This window comes from Pristiophorus japonicus, chromosome 2 (assembly GCF_044704955.1).
Source record: "Pristiophorus japonicus isolate sPriJap1 chromosome 2, sPriJap1.hap1, whole genome shotgun sequence".
In the NCBI taxonomy this organism is placed as follows: domain Eukaryota; kingdom Metazoa; phylum Chordata; class Chondrichthyes; family Pristiophoridae; genus Pristiophorus; species Pristiophorus japonicus.
Window position 1 is genome coordinate 127,854,547 of NC_091978.1, and position 20,764 is coordinate 127,875,310.

Sequence of the window (20,764 nt, forward strand, 5' to 3'; positions counted from 1 at the left end):
CTGTTCTCTTTTTCCAAAACAGGACGAAGTCCCCAAGCTTGATTGCTGTCCAATGACTCAGCTTGGAATACAGCCTCATTTAATTGCGCCCAGAGACATGTACATTGTGCAATTGGGGCTCAAAATATGTGGAATTTTGTGAGGGAGTTATGAACATAAGTACAATACACCCAAACCTCCTCGTTCTTTTACAATCATCTATCATTCCCACTGCCCAAACGTATCTCCGCCAAAAATAATGGTCGTGACCCAAGGAGCCTTACATGCAAGTTTCCTGTAACTGCTCTTGCTCAGAGGCTCTCTTCAAATTATGAGCAGATTTTCAGGCCCAGCAGGAAGCAAATTAAATGTTGTAGTGTTTCATTATAATTTTGAGCTCACTCAGGTCTATATTTTGTTTCTTTTGACTGCATTTTATGACATCAGTATGGCATCACATTAAGAATTGAAAAGCTTCACAGATTGCAGGAATAATTGTTAAATGAGTTGAAATCTTTTTCATATTTAAAAGAGGAATATACGGGGCAGGTTTAGCACGTTCCTTGGACCCGATTGTTTACACTGATTACGATACTTTTTACATTTGAGCAAATGTTAATATATTAAGAATCTACATTTGTGCACTCGACTGTGACCAGCCCGTCTCCTGGAGCGAGCGGCGCGGTCAGGCCTCCGGCGTTGTTTTATTTGTTAACAGCCATGCGTCGCACACTAGGCTCATTTAAAAACAGCAGCTTCAGACAGACAGCCCGCCGACCAGCTACCAGAGACAGGGTGAGGGAATGCGGCCTCACCTTGACTCTGGGCCTCTTTGCGCCCTCGCCATTTTTTCTCGCTTTTGACTTTGGGCATTTTCAGCACGAGCTGCTCGAACCGAAAGTCCCCGAATTTAAACTGAAAACCAACGGCCCTTCGCGTCCGCCACTCGACAAACCGACTCCCAGACTCGGCCCTCGACCAGTGTGCGTGCGCCAAGCACGCAACGATTTCTGGTCCTTTGGTCGTTTTACGTTTCCTCCTGCACAGGGTTGGATGGTCCACTCTAAAGTTAAAAAAAAGTGCAGGGGGTTTAAGATTGTATGTCACGGACTATGATTCATGTTTGAAAATATCATCCGCATAATTTGCTAATAAAGTTACAGTCGGGTCCCAAAGTTTAGTGCCGGAGGATATTTGGTCGCTCCGAATGTCGTCATGAGAAGGCGGCCATCCAGTCAAGAGACGATGCCTCCGCGGAGCGGGCACTGTGTACAGCCACCTGCTGGAGGAACAGATACACTGACTCAAGCTGCTGGAAGAGCACATGTTTTTTATGTTGATGAAAACTGCTGCTAATGCAAGTGTGATCGGCACTTTAGCTCGCCCTCCCATTTTCGACTGTCTGCCCTCCTGCACTATTCTATCAAAGCTCAATATAAGCTCCAGGAACTCTGCCTCATCCTTTCCTGGGCACACTGCAGCCTGAACATTGGTTCAAAAAAATAGTGGCCATTCTGGCAGTCTTGCAATTCCGGTGGCATTGCACTGCCATAGGTACCTGGTCTCATCTGCTGCACAGGAGGGCAGGAAAAAGAGTAGGAGAGCTGGAGTGGTAGGGGATTCTATTGTAAGGGGAATAGATAGACATTTAGAAACATAGAAAATAGGTGTAGGAGTAGGCCGTTCGGGCCTTCGAGCCTGCACCACCATTCAATAAGATCATGGCTGATCATTCCCTCAGTACCCCTTTCCTGCTTTCTCGCCATACCCCTTGATCCCTTTAGCCGTGAGGGCTGTCATGTATTCAACCAGCATTGTAACCCATGTATAAACTGACCTAAGTTGTACACTGTGAGAACACTGACCACGAGGTGGGAGACACTCCTAACCTGGACCTTCAGGTATAAAAGGGGAAGCTCCACCCACCTTCATCACTTGAGTGCTAAGGAATAAAGGACAGGTCACAGACTGACCTTCTCTCAAGCATGGACCTCGTGTGCATTTATACTGTGTAGTAAGGACGTATCAATGGCGACAAGAAACTGGGATTTAAACCACGCGAGCATGGCCACTAGCAGAACAGACGAGAGGTACTGTGTTAAGGAATGGTTGGCACAGAGATTCAACATTGTTAAAGCAGCACACAGTTCTCCAGGCAGACAAGGGCAGTCAGGCATGCCCCAACATGTAGTCGAACCCAGAGGGGGAGTTCGACAGAGACAATGGAAAGCTGAACAGCGATTCACGCCACTGCAAGGGACAATGCGGCCAGTAATGGGGCCATCAACATCTGTTAATGGTGCACTCAAGGACAATAACTGGGGCAGTCAGGGACCTTTTGTTTCAAACCGCAACTCATGCTGGAGGCGTGGAGGCATACATTCAGCCGGAGTTTGCAGAGATGAGCAAAATACCTGCAGAAATTGCAGAAATGGACACTGGGGGAAATCGCTGGAAGCTGAAGTTCAGCGAGTTCATGTGGAGCACGTATACAGTTCATACACCAGGACGCCACTGATAATGATGAAAGTGCTCCTCAATGGCATCCCAGTATCAATGGAGTTAGACACGGGTGCCAGCCAGTCCCTGATGGGTATCAAACAGTTCGAAAAGTTGTGGGCATCCAAGGCCAGGAGGCCAAAATTATCGCCGATTGACGCACAGCTACAGACTTACACAAAGCAGATCATTCCGGTGCTAGGCAGCGCCACGGTAGTCGTGACCCACAAAAATTCGGAGAACAGGTTGCCACTCTGGATTGTCCCAGGGGACGGTCCCGCACTACTGGGGAGGAGTTGGCTTGCTGTCATGAACTGGAAATGGGGCGATGTCAATGCAATTTCCTCTGTGGAGCGAGTATCATGCTCACAGGTCCTGGACAAATTTGACTCATTATTTCAACCCGGCATTGGCACTTTCATGGGGGCCAAGATAGTGATTCACATAAACCCGGACGCCAGACCAGTACACCACAAGGCCAGAGCGGTGCCGTACGTGATGCGGGAAAAGATAGAAGGCGAATTGGATCGCCTGTTGAGGGAAGGCATCATCTCGCCAGTCGAATTCAGTGACTGGGCGAGCCCGATTGTGCCGGTACTCAAGGCGGATGGGTCGGTCAGAATATGTGGTGATTACAAGGCCACCATCAATCGGGTGTCACTCCAAGACCAGTACCCGCTACCGAGAGCGGAGGACCTCTTTGCGACACTATCCGGTGGCAAACATTTTTCAAAATTGGACCTGACCTCAGCTTACATGACCCAGGAGCTGGCGAGTGAGTCGAAGAAGCTGACCACCATCACGACACACAAGGAGTTGTTTGAGTACAACAGATGTCCGTTCGGGATTCGCTCGGCCGCCGCGATCTTCCAACGAAATATGGAAAGCCTCCTCAAGTCGATTCCAGGGACGGTGGTTTTTCAGGACGACATCCTCATTATGGGTTACGATACTGAAGAACACCTCCACAACCTGGAGGAGGTGCTACGCAGACTGGACCGGGTAGGTCTGCGACTGAAAAAGGCGAAGTGTGTCTTCCTAGCTCCAGAGGTAGAATTCCTGGGGATGAGGGTAGCAGCAGACGGGATCAGCCCTACTGCATCCAAGACGGAAGCGATCCAGAGAGCACCCAGACCCCGTAACACGACGGAGCTGCGTTCGTTCCTGGGGCTCCTGAACTATTTTGGTAACTTTCTTCCCAAATTGAGCACGCTGCTAGAGCCGCTACACGTGCTCCTACGCAAAGGTCGCGAATGGGTCTGGGGGGACAACCCCCCGAGATATCTGTGCTCCTCTAATTATGGTCTTTTGAGCATCCCTGATTTTAATCATTCAACTATTGCCCTGCCTTCAGCTGCCAATGCCCTAAGCTCCGAAAATCCCTCCCTAAAACTCTCCGCCTCTCTACCTCTGTCTTCTCCTTTAAGATGTTCCTTAAAACCTATCTCACCTGCCTTAATATCTCTTTGTGTGGCTTGATGTAAAATGTTGTTTTATAACATTCCTGTGAAACATATTGGGGCGTTTTACTACGTTAAAGGCGCTATATAAATACAAGTTGTTGTTGTTCATTTCCCCCTTTTTCTTTGTTCAGTCCCAGTAAAACAGTTGAAGCAAAGAAAAAAAAAGGGTTATGGGGAGAGGTTAGTTTTAAATTGCTCAAGTTAAGAGCTGGCACAGATATATTGAGCCGAACAGCCTCCCATCGTGCATTAAGCTTCTCTGGTGCTATTAAGCATCTATCTTTTCTTCCAGTTTATAGCTCTGAAAAAAATTCTATACCCCGAAAAATAATCTATCTTTTCTCTTTACCTATGTCAATGAAGCTTCCTTATTATTCATTTCCATCATTTTCAATTTCAGTACAACAACAACTTGTATTTATATAGCACCTTTAACATAGTAAAGCATCCCAAGGCGCTTCACAGGAGCATTATGAGACAACAATTTGACACTGAGTCATATAAGGAGAGATTAGGGCAGGTGACCAAAAGTTTGGTCAAAGTGGTAGGTTTTAAGGAGCGTCTTAAAGGTGGAAAGAGAGATAGAGAAGCGAAGAGGTTTAGGCAGGGAATTCGAGAGCTTAGGATCTTGGCAACAGAAGGCACAGCCACCAATGATTGAGTGATTATAATTAGGGATGCTCAAGAGGGCAGAATTAGAGGAGTGCAGATATTTTGGGGGGGTTGTGGGACTGAAGGAGGTTACAGAGATTGGGAGGGGCGAGGCCATGGAGGGATTTGAAAACAAGGATAAGAATTTTGAAATTGAAGCGTTGTTTAAATAGGAGCCAAGACTACTGATGTTGTTGTTCACTCCTGTTGATAGTCCCAAGATAAAATATTAACCCCATTCAGTTTATGTAATAAAAAATAACCATCTTCCTGGACTTACTGCACAGTATACAGTCAATTGCATAGTTTCCTCACCCCCCAAAATATAGGGCTCTATATTTGGAATGTTGATACCCAGCTCTACCTCTCCGCTCCTTTTGATCCTATTATATCTGTAATGTTCTTATGAATGACTCCATGAGGCAATATGTTGCACTCAAACTGTAGTGACCTTGGTCCTTTATTTGTAACTCCAGAGTGAGGCACAAGCATGATGAGCAGCCTTTTATACTGGGCCCTGCACACCTATGCAGGTGACCCTCAGGTCTCCCATTGCAGTGCCCTCTGGTGGACAACCTCTGCCACAGGGGCAGGAAACCCCAGTCTCCACCAGTTGCACCCTCTAGTGGTGCCAGCATAGTATATACACAGTGTAAGCCTTATTGACAGTACATCAGGTAACAAGTCTCCATCTTATGCAACTATACAATGACTACACAGAGAGTATAACTATAGTCTGCATATATAACATCACTCTCCCCAAACTCCTTGTGCTGATTACCTTTGCACTATGACCTCATAGAAACGTTTAAAATTCTGACGGGGTTAGACAGGTTAGATGCAGGAAGAATGTTCCCAATGTTGGGGAAGTCCAGAACCAGGGGACACAGTCTAAGGATAAGGGGTAAGCCATTTAGCCGAGATGAGGAGAAACTTCTTCACCCAGAGAGTGGTGAACCTGTGGAATTCTCTACCACAGAAAGTTGTTGAGGCCAATTCACTAAATATATTCAAAAAGGAGTTAGATGAAGTCCTTACTACTAGGGGGATCAAGGGGTATGGCGAGAAACAGGAATGGGGTACTGAAGTTGCATGTTCAGCCATGAACTCATTGAATGGCGGTGCAGGCTAGAAGGGCTGAATGGCCTACTCCTGCACCTATTTTCTATGTTTCTATGTGCTCTGGCTTAGCTCTCCCCAGACTTAAGTGCCAATAGCCCTTGCACCTTGGCTGTGCTTTGGCTTGGCTCTCTCCCTGTTAACCCCCAAGTCCTTTTGCCACAACGTTGGGTAGTGGTTACCAGTTTGGATGGTTTGATGATGCAGTGGAGGTCCCAGTGGGTTCTGGGTGTGATCCATGTGTGTGTCCATGGCTACATACATCCATTCCCCGCCCCCGCCGCCCCACAGCGAGATCATGCAGCAGGCCCTTTACATTAACATACAGGATCAACATAGTGCAAGTACAAAGAAAGGAAGTTACAGTTTGTATCGTGACACCTTGGTTCAGTGACTTACATTCATTACGTTTTCCGGTTGTGCGCCAGGATTGGGTAGATTGCATTCATGATTCAGTCATGGTAAGTACTGAGGTAGCAGTACAAGTATGCGAGGACACAGGTTCCAGAGCAACCGGACGGTGTCCTAGTCGTCTGATAGTGGTGCTGCGCCCCTGCTAGTGGGGTGGACTTGGTTCGCTCACCTAGCCAAGACTCGGGGCCTTTGCCGTTGCCTAGTGGTGGGCAGAGCCATATTTGTGTGTGGCCTTCCTGTCCTCCCTTTGAGGGCTGCAGAATCTTCTGCCTGCTCTCTAACGGTGTGGGAACCTGGCTGTTCCAGGTCCTGTTTGGGAAACTCGTTGGTTCTGACCTTTCGCTCCAGGACATGGCCAAGGTAGTGACTGGGTCTGGGGGCTGCGCCGTCTCCACCCGGGTGGTGGGCAACGGCAGCCGACTGCGCGTATTGGCACCGTTTCCATTTCCAGGTCCGTGGCGAATAGTGCCTACAGCGTGGGATAGACCTGGGCAGGGTATCAGGATCGGTGCCTTCATCCTCCTGAGGTCGCTGGCCTATAACCTGTGGGGACATCTGGGGCAGGACACCAGGGTCAGCGCCTTTACCCTCCCGAATTCGCTCGCTTGCTACTTTTGGGGACACTCTATTCCCGACATCGCGCAACAACATTTTGTTCTTTACATTAGGACTGGTACTGTTGCCAAAACTCACTGTAGGTTTGTAGACAGTTTATGTAGTAGGTATTTAGTCACTACAGTCGCAACAATTTGGTGGGACTTCGGGTATTGAAAGAAAGTCGTCGACAAACGTTATGTTTCAGCTAAACAGACTTTATTTTCCAAAGTAGAATTAAAGTACAAACAATGTATAAAATAGCACATAAGTCTCACTACTTGTGCTCGTATTACCCATTAACAGAGGTGATCAGTTTCCGCCATTGGTGTCCTGCTTTACGCTCCTAGCTTAAGGTCCGGCTTCTCTCGTGTCCTGCTTTAAGCTCCCAGCTTAAGGGCAAGCTTCTCTCAAGGGTGGGTCCTAGGTTCTTGTTGCCTGGGTGTGGTTTCTCCTCCTGGTTTATACTATTCTATAATCTGCTCTATCTCCTTTGACTACACATTTGTCTGTGCCCTGATGATTGGATTATTCTAGTTACAATCTGTTCTATTTCTTTGATTACATTTTGTCTGTACCCTGCTGATTAGTATATTCTGTCCCATTGATTACATCTTGTCTGTATCCTTATGATTAGTATATTCTAGTTACTGGCGATGCTAAGGAAGCCTGACTAATCAAAATTCAATTGGTAATTCATTTTATGTTCAAGGCACTTTACTCTCAGGGGTCTTTCCATTTTATGTTGCCATAGCCTGCATATTTCTACATTCCTCCCTTTGATCATGTTAAATCAGAGAGTATCATGATCACTCGTTCATTTTGTCATAGGGTTTCTCTTGTCTTGATGTGTGCAAAGCTTGATAAACCTCAACACTTTCAAGTCTCAGCTTCAGCCCCTTTTCTAGTTTCAACATACTTCTCCATGTGAGGCATAAGCACATGAACACAACCATGATTAGAATTACTGTGACGTGTGAGAATATTCTGATCCAGGGATGGATGTTGATGCTGTTTCCCCAATTCCATATGTCGTTCCACCAGGTGTCTACTGGAATATTTTTTATGTCCTTTCTTATTCCTTTGGTATTTTGTTCTACCTTTAAATAGGTTTGATGTATCAATTCCAGCTGGCTGTGGATCCTAAACAAATGTGCCTTTTCCAGTGTGATATCATTATCATATTTGGCAAAGTCAGATGTCTCAGATGTCCCTTTAGTTCGTCGGTCACGTTGATTTCCACGGCTGGCCTTCTTTCTATGTTGATGATTTCTTCATTCCCTAGTCTCATCGGTATTTGGGGATGTAGACAAAAGGTGGAATCCTTTATGGGGCATACTCTATTCCCGTAATGGTAAGTTTTTTTCATTCGTGGTGATGCAGTAAGCCCCATCTCCTTGGTAACTGGTTCTCACGATTGATTTCGTAGTTGCTTCAATCTTCATGGTGCAATTTACGGGTAGATTTCCTTTGAACCCACACCTGGTGGTATTGGTGGAATAGATTTTGTATGGACATATCACCACTCGCTCTGTTTGTTCGCATTGATCAAGTCTGGTGCCGATCAAAGTATCATTCTGTTCTACGGCATATGGCAACAGATAGTCATACCTTACCCAGACTCTTCCCTGTATTCTCCCTATATTCTGGACCTCCACCAAATTCATCTTTCCTTGCTCTACCATAATTGGGATACCTATAACTAGACCCAAGGCGCTACGACTGCTACTGCCCTTGCAGTCCTTGTTGAACCAAACTTTACTAAGTTTCCTCAGTTCACAATTGTTAATGTGACCATCATAATAATCCTTGCTTCTGACTAGTCTAAACAGTTGGGTATTGTTTATCCAGGTTGGTACTTTCCCCTGGTTAACTAACATCAAATTTTCTCTTAGTTGATTCAACACCCAGTCCCTGTAAATACTACATAATGTTCGGCTTTGGGTTATATTGTCCTGTCTCTGAGTTACCTGGATTATTTTATTGATAGTTTGAGCATGTACTTCTAAAACTCTCACTATCTCTTCCTGTGTCTGAGTATCCTCCTTGCCTGCCTGTGATGAGGTTCACTGATTGTTGTTCAAATCCTTTAGGACTCCCTTGATCTGATTAGTCAAAGTTTTATCTTATTGTTCAAATTTGTTATATCCAGGGTATTTACAGTAGCCATACCGGCGCCATATATGGTGTCCATATCATTTACTAATCCTCTCTTCCTTCTCATTTTTCCCTCGGTAGTACTATCTCCTACTTCTTGCTTGAGCAACACCTTAACTAAACTCGCATCGATCTGTTTCTGCTCCTTTGGACACCAGTCGGGCAATTTCATATTTAACATATTTAGCACAATGGGTACTAGTTCGTACTGTACATTGTCATACACAACTTTTCTTGCTGGTCTTATAACAACGCCTCCCCTTGGACCTGGCTTGTGTTTGGGGCAGTCCCAAACCGGAAGCGGGGTCGTAGTGATTGAGGTGGTAGTCTGAACAATGAGTGGGGTGGTTGGCTTGGTCGTGGTAGGTGTCTGTAATACCTGAACCACTATCTTCCCTTGGTGTATACATGATGATGATGACACGAGCACGTTGGTTTTAAGCTCTTTCATGGGTTACTGATCATGTTTCTTACAGTTGGATTGCTGCTACATCCCACCATAATCTGTAAGGAGGTGCTTGTCTTGCTTATATTGTAACACAGTTGTTTATCTATCTTAGTACAATTTATCCCATACTCCAAATCAACAGGACTTGCTCCCGATAAAACCTTATTGGCGCCCCCGGTGTTCCGCATCGCGATCTATATTATGGCCTCAACATAATTTCCTGTGCAAGCAATACACACAAAGTTCAGTTGAGTTTCAATTGCCATCTCATGGCAGATTTTTCCTTGGCTGCTGCAATTGCACACATCGGGGTCAAGTTTCGGCCGCCTGCTAGAACGGCGCACATCGGAGAGGCCCGCCTAACTTACAGAACAAAAATTGCGGCAAATACTTACCTCGCAATTCTCCAATAGCTGTAGGTCCATTTCCACTTCGGCGCTGCGCAGCAGGAGCTTCTGGGGGCGGAGCTACAGCCCTGTCTCCGGAGCGACGACCCTATCCCAGGCCGAAGGGACGTCGCCCCTATCCCTGGCCGAGTGGCCTGCGCATCTTACCTCGGCGGGGGAGGGGGGGGGGGGCCCGCCCGCCCGGCCTCTCACTAGGGGCGGGCCCCGCTCGAAGAGTCAGCGGCGGCGGCAGCTCGGCATCAGCTGTGTGCGGGCCCCATCCGAAGTCCTCAGCGGGGCCTGGCTTCTTCGTTGTCGGTGGGGCCCGCATCTCGCTGGGACGGGCCCCGCCCAAGGAGATGTCGGCAGCCTGGCATTGGCTGCTTGCGGGCCCCGCCCGAAGTCCTCGGCGGGCCCCGGCTTCTTCGTCGTCTTCTCTCTCCCCACCCCCATCTTCCTCTCTTCTCCCGCCCCCCATCTTCTTCTCCTCTACCCCCATCTTCCTCTCTTCTCCCCCCCATCTTCTTCTCTTCTCCCCCATCTTCTTCTCTTCTCCCCCATCTTCCTCTCTTCTCCCCCCCATCTTCCTCTCTTCTCCCCCCATCTTCTTCTCCCTCCCCCCAATCTTCTTCTCTTCTCCCCCCATCTTCTTCTCTCCCCCATCTTCTTCTCCTCCGTCTTCTTCTCCCCCCTCCATTTTCTTCTCCTCCCATCTTCTTCTCCCCCCCATCTTCCTCTCTTCTCCCCCCATCTTCCTCTCTTCTCCCCCCATCTTCCTCTCTTCTCCCCCCATCTTTCTCTCTTCTCCCCCCCATCTTCCTCTCTTCTCCCCCCATCTTCCTCTCTTCTCCCCCCATCTTCCTCTCTTCTCCCCCCATCTTTCTCTCTTCTCCCCCCCATCTTCCTCTCTTCTCCCCCCATCTTCCTCTCTTCTCCCCCCATCTTCCTCTCTTCTCCCCCCATCTTCCTCTCTTCTCCCCCCATCTTTCTCTCTTCTCCTCCCATCTTCTTCTCTTCTCCCTCCCCCCCATCTTCTTCTCTTCTCTCTCCCCCCATCTTCTTCTCTTCTCTCGCCCCCCATTTTCCTCTCTTCCCCCCCATCTTCTTCTCTCCACCCCCCCATCTCCTTCTCTTCCCCCCCCCCTTCTCCCTGGTGCTGCAGTAGGTGAGTAGAAATAATTTTTTATTCATTGGGTGATTTTTAATTTTTTTTTTATTTTTAATTTTTTAATTTATTTGGATTGATTTATTGGTTCATTTATTGATTTATTTATCATTTAGTATTGATGATGGCTCTTTATTTGTAAAAGTGAAGTGTTTAATGTTTGTAAACCCCCCTCCCCCCATCTTTCGTTCCATACGCCTGATTTCCAAGTGTAGGCAAGGTTTTTCTGAACGTACAAAAATCTAAACTTACTCCATTCTAAGTTAGTTTGGAGTAAGTTTTCGCTGCCTAAACTTGCAAAGCAGGCGTAAGTGGCCGGACACGCCTCCTTTTGGAAAAAAAAATCTGTTCTAAAATTAAACTGTTCTAACTCACTAGAACTGGAGCAAACTAAAGACCGAGAATTGCAATTTCTAAGATACTCCATTCTAAACTAGTTGCTCCAAAAAAATAGGAGCAACTTAGGCCGAAACTTGACCCCATGATTGCCACTGGTAAGTACTTGAAAACCTGCATTATTGGTTTGGGTACAGTTCTGACTGTTCTGTCCGTCTGCGGTAATAATTACATCCAAGCTCTCAACGAGGATGATGCAACCAAACACCAGACCACAACGTCCCAGAAAGGTGAGGACTGGAAATTTCATGTTCGACAATCAGTTACCTAGAAACAACAAAGAAAGATCAGGGTAGCAATTGCTCTTATTTACAGTTCACAAATATCTTACTTTGCGAAGCCTTTTCCCCCTTTTTTTAATTTGCTCACCGTTTCCTGCACCCGAGGAGTTTGATAAATTTGGCTCCTCCCTCGCCCACTCTCCCTAATAGAAATTTGGGTTTACACAATTTAGTCCTTCAGGCTGGTCAGGGGTGTTGACAGGGATCTCCGGTTGTTGGGCTGACAGTTGTTCTGGTGAGCCCTGATCGCCTTCCCAGAACAGATTTTCCACTCCTATTATTTCCTGAACCTTGTACTCGATAGATTCAGGTGGGGTGTCATCCTCAGTGTTCTTGTCTTCTTCTTCCTCCAAAGCATCCATCATAACATGATGTTGGTGCAAGGCCATTTTCCTAAAGGTTTTTAGATGGTTTATATGGTGCCATCAACATGTTCCTTTGTCGTCCATGACTTTGTACACCGAAGCACTAGCTTGATCCATTACACTGAAAGGTCCCGCATATTTTGGGCTTAAAAAGGTTCCTTCCTTCTGCAGCTTAACCATGACCTGTTCCCAGTCTTATATTCTACGGGTTTTGTCTTTCCGTCAAAATAGGCCTTGCTTTTCTGGTGTTTTGTTCCCATTTTCACTGCAGCTGTCATTTTTGCAATTTCCAAATATTCTAATAAGCTGGTCATGTATTTCTCAGATGATGCAGAGGCCCTTTGAATATCACTCATGTCCACTCCCAAGAAGGCTTTAACACCCCTCATAATCCTGCCAGTCATCAGCTCGTGTGAAGAGTGTCCAGTAGATGCTGCCATGGTGTTGCGAATAGTCATCAACACATACGGAAGGACTATGTGCCAGGAGGCGTGGTTCTGCTGTACCATTTTCCTTATCATTGTTTTCAATGTTTTATTCATTCTTTCGACTATCCCGCTAGATTCCGGGTGATAAGCAATATGAAATTTCTGCTTTACTCCGGCTAACTGTATGACCTTCTGCATCACTTGTCCGGTAAAATGGATTCCCTGATCCGAGTCAATGCATTCGGGAAGTCCACATCGGGAGAACACTTCTTCCATAAGGATTCTGGCAGTGGTGGTGGCTGAATTGTTATTAGTTGAGAAGGGTCTATCCATTTTGAGAAGATATCTTTAATCACCAGAATATACCTTTTTCCTCTAGCGCAGGTGGGTAGTGGTCAATGTAATCAATTTGGAGTTGGGTCCAGGGGCCCTTTCCTTGTCAAATATGCCTAATAATGCCTGATTCTTATATTTGCCTGGATTGTTTTGTGCACAAATTAGACAGTTCTTGACATATTTCTCTACGTCCTTTTGTATATGTGGCCACCAACATACGTCCTTGATCTTGGTAGTTGTTCCATCTATTCCTTGGTGTCCACATACATCATGGAACTGATAAATTATTTCTGATCTATCTAACTCCGGTACTACATACTTTCCGTTTTTCAGTACCACACCTGCCTTTAGCATCAGGCTAGTTCTATATTGATTATAACTTTCAGGGTAGGGTTCTGCCAATTGAATTTGCTTCAAGTTTGGATCAATGGCTTGGCTTTCTTTCAAGTCAATCACAGTTTTGGAGGACAGTTTGATGGCTAAGAGGGCTTCCGTTTCTTCCTGATTTTGTTTATTGAGAGGGTTCCATGGGTAACCATCTATGGCCCCCTGTTTTGCAGAGTCGTCTGCTAGTTGGTTTCCTAACAGTGTTGTTTTTGTATGGGCCTTTACTTTGGTCACTACATATTTCCCCTGGCCTTTTGTGGTTGCATCAAAGATTATTTTTAGGAGTGGGCCAGTTGCCAATGGTTTTCCATCTGCTGAGATGAAGCCTCTGGCTTGCCAGATTGGTAGGAAGTTTGTCAGGCTGTTGCGTGTGTAGCTACTGTCCGAATAAATTTGTACTGGAGGTGGGAACGATCTTGGGTGTGTTACCACATATGCTACCGCACTTAGTTCTGCCAACTGGGCTCCCTTTAGCCCTTCTAGTTTAATTGGGATAGTTTTGAGGGCTTTCTTGCTGTCTTCTGTCATTATTACTATTCCGATTGCTACCTGTGCCACGCGCTAGTCAGAGTAGGAATCGCAGGATAGCTCAGATGAATACGTGGCTTGAGGAGTGGTGCACAAGGGAGGGATTCAAATTTCTGGGACATTGGAACCGGTTCTGGGGGAGGTGGGACCAGTACACACCAGACGATCTGCACCTTGGCAGGACCGGAACCAATGTCCTAGGGGGAGTGTTTGCTAGTGCTGCTGGGGAGGGGTTAAACTAAAATGGCAGGGGGATGGAAACCTATGCAGGGAGACAGAGGGAAGGAGAATGGGGGCAGAAGCAAAAGATAGAAAGAAGAAAAGTAAAAGTGGAGGGCAGAGAAACCCAAGGCAAAAATCAAAAAAGGCCACATTACAGCAAAATTCTAAAGGGGCAAAGTGTGTTAAAAAGACAAGCCTCAAGGCTCTGTGCCTCAATATTCGTAATAAGGTGGACGAATTAACTGCACAGGCAGCAATTAATGAATATGATATAATTGGCATCACGGAGATATGGCTCCAGGGTGAGCAAGACTGGGAACTCAACATCCAGGGGTATTCAACATTCAGGAAGGATAGACAGAAAGGAAAAGGAGGTGGGGTAGCGTTGCTGGTTAAAGAGGAAATTAACGCAATAGTAAGGAAGGACATTAGCTTGGGTGATGTGGAATCTGTATGGGTGGAGCTGCGGAATACCAAAGGGCAGAAAACGCTAGTGGGAGTTGTGTACAGACCACCAAGCAATAGTAGTGAGGTTGGGGACAGCATCAAACAAGAAATTAGGGATGCGTGCAATAAAGGTACACCAGTTATTATGGGCGACTTTAATCTACATATAGTTTGGGCTAACCAAACTGGTAGCAATACGGTGGAGGAGGATTTCCTGGAGTGCATGAAGGATGGTTTTCTAGACCAATATGTCAAGGAACCAACTAGAGGGCTGGCCATCCTAGACTGTGATGTGTAATGAGAAAGGACTAATTAGCAATCTTGTTGTGCGAGGCCCCTTGGGGAAGAGTGACCATAATATGGTAGAATTCTTTATTAAGATGGAGAGTGACACAGTTAATTCAGAGACTAGCGTCCTGAACTTAAGGAAAGGTAACTTCGATAGTATGAGATGTGAACTGGCTAAAATAGACTGGCAAATGATACTTAAAGGGTTGACTGTGGATAGGCAATGGCAAACATTTAAAGATCACATGGATGAACTTCAACAATTGTACATCCCTGTCTGGAGTAAAAATAAAACGGGGAAGGTGGTTCAACCGTGGCTAACAAGGGAAATTAAGGATAGTGTTAAATCCAAGGAAGAGGCATATAAATTGGCCAGAAAAAGCAGCAAACCTGAGGACTGGGAGAAATTTAGAATTCAGCAGAGGAGGACAAAGGGTTTAATTAGGAGGGGGAAAATAGAGTATGAGAGGAAGCTTGCTGGGAACATAAAAACTGATTGTAAAAGTTTCTATAGATATGTGAAGAGAAAAAGATTAGTGAAGACAAACGTAGGTCCCTTGCAGTCAGATTCAGGTGAATTTATAATGTGGAACAAAGAAATAGCAGACCAGTTGAACAAATACTTTGGTTCTGACTTCACGAAGGAAAACACAAATAACCTTCCGGAAATACTAAGGGACCAAGTGAGAAGGAGGAACTGAAAGAAATCCTTATTCGGCGGAAATTGTGTTTCGGAAAATTGATGGGATTGAAGGCCGATAAATCCCCGGGGCCTGATAGTCTGCATCCCAGAGTACTTAAGGAAGTGGCCCTAGAAATAGTGGATGCATTGGTGATCATTTTCCAACAGTCTATCAACTCTAGATCAGTTCCAATGGACTGGAGGATAGCTAATGTAACACCACTTTTTTAAAAAAGGAGGGAGAGAGAAAACGGATAATTATCAACCGGTTAGCCTGACATCAGTAGTGGGGAAAATGTTGGAATCAATTATTAAAGATGAAATAGCAGCGCATTTGGAAAGCAGTGACAGGATTGGTCCAAGTCAGCATGGATTTATGAAAGGGAAATCATGCTTGACAAATCTTCTGGAATTTTTTGAGGATGTAACTAGTAGAGTGGAAACATAGAAACATAGAAAATAGGTGCAGGAGTAGGCCATTCGATCCTTCAAGCCTGCACCACGATTCGCTAAGATCGTGGCTGATCATTCCCTCAGTATCCCTTTCCTGCTTTCTCTCCATACCTCTTATCCTAAGACTGTGTCCCCTAGTTCTGGACTTCCCCAACATCGGGAACAATCTACCCACATCTAACCTGTCCCACCCCGTCAGAATCTTGTATGTTTCTATGAGATAAGGGAGAACCAGTGGATGTGGTGTATTTGGACTTTCAAAAGGCCTTTGACAAGGCCGTACACAAGAGATTGTTGTGCAAAATGAAAGCACATGGTATTGGCGGTCATGTACTGACGTGGATAGAGAACTGGTTGGCAGACAGGAAGCAGAGAGTCGGGATAAACGGGTCCTTTTCAGAATGGCAGGCAGTGACTATTGGGGTGCCGCAGGGCTCAGTGCTGGGACCCCAGCTATTTACAATATACATTAATGATTTAGATGAAGGAATTGAGTGTAATATCTCCAAGTTTGCAGATGACACTAAGCTGGGTGGCGGTGTGAGCTGTGAGGAGTACGCTAAGAGGCTGCAGGGTGACTCAGAAAGACTTAGTTGGTGGGCAAATGCATGGCTGATGCAGTATAATGTGGATAAATGTGAGGTTATCCACTTTGGTGGCAAAAACACGAAGGCAGAATATTATCTGAATGGCGGCAGATTAGAAAAGGGGAGGTGCAACGAGACCTGGATTTCATGGTACATTGAAAGTTGGCATGCAGGTACAGCAGGAGGTGAAGAAGGCAAATGGTATGTTGGCCTTCATAGCTAGGGGATTTGAGTATAGGAGCAGGGGTAGTAGTAGTAGTAGTAGTACAGGGCCTTGGTGAGGCCTCACTTGGGATATTGTGTTCAGTTTTGGTCTCCTAATCTGAGGAAGGACGTTCTTGCTATTGAGGGAGCGAAGGTTCACCAGACTGATTTCCGGGATGGCAGGACTGACATATGAGGAGAAACTGGATCGACTGGACCTGTATTCACTGGAGTTTAGAAGGATGAGAGGGATCTCATAGAAACATATAAAATTCTGACGGGACTGGACAGGTTAGATGCAGGAAGTATGTTCCCGATGCTGGAGAAGTCCAGAACCAGAGGACACAGTCTAAGGATAAGGGGTAAGCCATTTAGGACTGAGATGAGGAGAAACTTCTTCACTCAGAGAGTTGTTAACCTGTGGAATTCCCTACCGCAGAGAGTTGTTGATGCCAGTTCATTGGATTTATTCAAGAGGGAGTTAGATATGGCCCTTATGGCTAAAGGGATCAAGGGGTATGGAGAGAAAGCAGGAAAGGGGTACTGAGGTGAATGATCAGCCATGATCTTATTGAATCATGGTGCAGGCTCGACGGGCCGAATGGCCTACTCCTGCATCTATTTTCTATGTTTCTATGAATCCTGTTTGTTATTGTCCCTGATTTATTGATGAAGAGCCATCTAATCAATCCATCTAAGTGTGGGTTTTAATGATTTCACCGTCATCCTCCCTTAATTTTGTCAGAAAGGGTCCTGTAAGGGAACTTGAGGGCAAAATTTTGCAATCATGTGGGTCTCCTGGGTACAACAAGTTTTGTGCGAGGGTAGTCAGATTGGGTTGGTAATGGACGTGGAGATTTCGCCCCTGTAAAAGTAATGTCCATCAAGCTATCCGCTGTGAACTGACTGATCTGTCATTGAGGTCGCCGTCGAGAAGCATTTTAATAGGCATATGGGCAGTAAGAATGATCAATGGATTAAGGGCAATAATGGGGCAGAATCGGTGAACGGCCCAGAATACGCTAAGCAGGTTCTGTTCACATGGTGAATATGTCACTTCCACAGGAGTGAGAACATGCGACGCATTCCCCACTGGTTGCAGTTTGCCGCTATGCTCCTGTAGCAAAACAGCCAAGATGCCGTCTTCGCTGGAAACGGTTTTCAAATAAAAGCTCAGCGCAGGGTCTGGGGTTCGTAATGCGGCGGCTTGGATCAATGTCGTTTTTGACTTAGAAAAGGAATTCATATGTTCCTGGGTCCATTCCCAGGATGCATCCTTTCGCAGTAAATTATACAGGGGTTTGGCTATTGATGAATAGTCCTCAATGTGGTCCCGACAGTATCCGGTAATACCCAGAAATGATCTGAGGGACTTAACATCTGTGGGGATGGGCAGTGGAGCAGCCGATTTTTTCCTACTTTCATTAGTATCACACACGCCTGACTGGACCTGCATCCCGAGGTATTCCACCACTGATAGAGCTATCTGGGACTTTTCAGGGTTAATTTTGACTCCCATTTCACGCAAAGTGATTAGTCGTTCATTCAACGGAACCTTATGCTCTTGTCGGGTGTCTATTTAGAGCAGACTGTCATCAACATATTGGACCAGGGCAGTTGGTTTGGAAAAGTTTTTTAATCCGTTTGCGATCATGTTTGTGAAAATTGATGGACTATCATGGAAGCCCTGGGGTAGGCAAGTCCAGGTGTATTGTTGTTCTTTAAAGGTGAAGGCAAATTTGTACTGGCATTCCTTGGCCAATGGGATTGACCAAAACCCATTGCTTATGTTGAGCACCATGAAAACTTTTGCAATAGGGAAAAAACTTTGTATAACCTCTGGGGCAGTCGCCACAGTAGGTGCCGCTGAAGGGGTAACCTTATTCAGTGCTCGATAGTCTATGGTCATTCGCCATGACTTGTCGGGTTTCACCACTGGCCAAATGGGTGAGTTATTTGTAGAGGCTATTGGTCTAATGACGCCTTGCTGTAAGAGATTGTGGATAATTTGTCTCAAATCGGACTCAGCATCTGCTGGAATTTTATACTGTTTTTGGGGCGGAGGGTCGGGGCCGGTAATTAATATTGTCCCTTTGGTTCTACCACAGTTGTGTTTATGCATGGCAAAGGCATCTGAATGTTGGGTTAGGATATGCTGCACATCCGGATCGGCTGTCATAGTGGAGGGATCAAAGGTAAGAGTTTTCATACAACATATTTGTTCTTCATACCTCCCCATAGGTATCCACCCTTCCGTACATGCCTCTTGCATTTTCCAAATCCATTTGTTTGCCAGGTCGTATGCCAAATTATATTTTCTCATAAAATCAATCCCAAGTATCGCCGATTCTCCCTTCATTTGCGGTACCGACAGACAGCCGTGTTTAAATTTGGAACTGCCCAATCGTATGTCTAATGGTTTGGTAACTTTTGCAGCCTGTCCATGTCCAGTAAAACTACGAAGGAGAACTGTCTGGTCAGTTAAATCGCTATGTGAGAGACTGTTGGCTTCCCAAACACGTTCTGGATCCGCCCGTGTCCCATAAAAATGTGGTATCGCGACCACCTACGGTACCTGACACTGTAGGCTGTCCATGTTCGTCATGCCCTGTCTCACACACGATGCCCGAGGTCGACTCCCGTCATTGGGGACTTTGGTCAAACTGGTCATAGTATGGTGCCATAGGCATATGTCCGGAGCCTCCTGTTTCCCCAATTCTGTGGGTTTGTCTTGGGGATTTACATTCCCTAGCCCAGTGACCCATCTTCCCACAGTTGAAGCAAGTGTCCTTTGTGTTGTGTTCCTAACACAGATGAGACTGCACACAGGGAGGTTAAAGTAACAGTGACCTCAGTCTTTATTAAGACACTCCAGAGTGAGGAACAGGCCTTAGGGGCCAGCTTATGTACAGTGCTCCCAAGGGATGCTGGGATCCCTTGAGACTTCAGGGGATGCGCTCCCTGCTGGCGGAACATGGGAGTGCATGCTTTACAGATACACAACATCACTCCCTGGCAAAGTCAAAGTAAAAACTATTTACAAGGTGAGGCGGTCGGGAACCTTTCTTTCCCTGGTGGACCGCCTCGGTACAAATGTCTGTTCTGGTGTGTTGGCTGTGCCCTCGCTGGGCTGGCGTGTTGTTGGTCCTGCAGGGCTGCTGGGTGTGCCTGGCCTTGCTGGGCTGTTGGGCGTGATGGGTTCGATTTCCTGGTCTGGCGTGGTGTCGTTGATCCTTTGGGTGTGTGTTATGGGCTCGAAAATGGTGGTGTCTGCTGTGGGTTGTTCAGGGCAGTCTGTGAACCGCAGCCTCGTTTGGTCCAGGTGCTTTCTGCAAATTTGTCCATTGTCTAGTTTGACTACAAACACCCTACTCCCTTCTTTAGCTATCACCGTGCCCGCGATCCACTTGGGACCATGTCCATAGTTTAGCACATACACAGGGTCATTCAGATCAATTTCCCGTTACACAGTGGCACGACCATCGTTTACATTTTGTTGCTGCTGCCTGCTCTCTACCTGATCATGCAGGTTGGGGTGAACCAGCGAGAGTCTGGTTTTAAGTGTCCTTTTCATGAGTAGCTCAGCCGGGGGCACCCCTGTGAGCGAGTGGGGTTTCGTGCGGTAGCTGAGAGTACTTCGGACAGGCGGGTTTGGAGTGAGCCTTCTGTGACTTGTTTGAGGCTCTGTTTGATTGTTTGTACTGCTCGCTTTTCCTGCCCATTGGAGGCTGGTTTAAACGGGGCCGAGGTAACATGTTTGATCCCATTGTGGGTCATGAATTCTTTAAATTCGGCACTGGTGAAACATGGCCCGTTGTCACCGACCAGTATGTCAGGCAGGCCATGGGTGGCAAACATGACCCTCAGGCTTTCACTGGTGGCGGTGGCGGTGCTTCCCGACATTATTTCACATTCAATCCATTTTGAAAAAGCATCCACCACCACCAGGAACATTTTACTGAGAAACGGGCCCCCATAGTCGACATGGATCCTCGACCATGGTCTGGAGGGCCAGGACCACAAACTTAGTGGTGCCTCTCTGGGCGCGTTGGTCAACTGAGCACACACGCTGCATTGCCATACACAGGACTCTCAGTCAGAGTTGATATCGGGCCACCACACGTGGGATCTGGCTATCGCTTTCATCATTACTATACCCGGGTGTGTGCTGTGGAGATCCGAGTTAAATGCCTCCCTTTCCTTTTTGGATAGCACTACGTGGTTACCACACAACAGGCAGTCTGCCTGAATGGACAGCTCATCCTTTCGCCGCTGGAACGGCTTG

At 46.5% G+C, this 20,764-nt stretch overlaps 2 protein-coding genes across 2 annotated transcripts in view; one reads left to right on the forward strand and one right to left on the reverse strand.

Moving 5' to 3' along the window:
* The window catches only part of dimt1l (DIM1 dimethyladenosine transferase 1-like (S. cerevisiae)), a 36,720-nt gene extending 35,495 nt beyond the window's left edge, over positions 1-1,225 (reverse strand). The window contains exons 1-2 of the mRNA XM_070869282.1: positions 1,141-1,225; positions 795-1,042 (exon numbers count right to left, since the gene is read on the reverse strand). Of these exons, the coding sequence (XP_070725383.1) occupies positions 795-1,042; positions 1,141-1,196 (304 nt within the window). The 5' untranslated portion in view covers positions 1,197-1,225. The remainder of the gene's footprint in view (positions 1-794; positions 1,043-1,140) is intronic.
* A 2,168-nt stretch (positions 1,226-3,393) lies between these two features.
* ipo11 (importin 11) overlaps positions 3,394-20,764 on the forward strand; it is a 928,775-nt gene continuing 911,404 nt past the window's right edge. The window contains exons 1-2 of the mRNA XM_070869309.1: positions 3,394-3,480; positions 18,588-18,674. The gene's annotated coding sequence lies outside the window, so the exon portion shown is untranslated. The remainder of the gene's footprint in view (positions 3,481-18,587; positions 18,675-20,764) is intronic.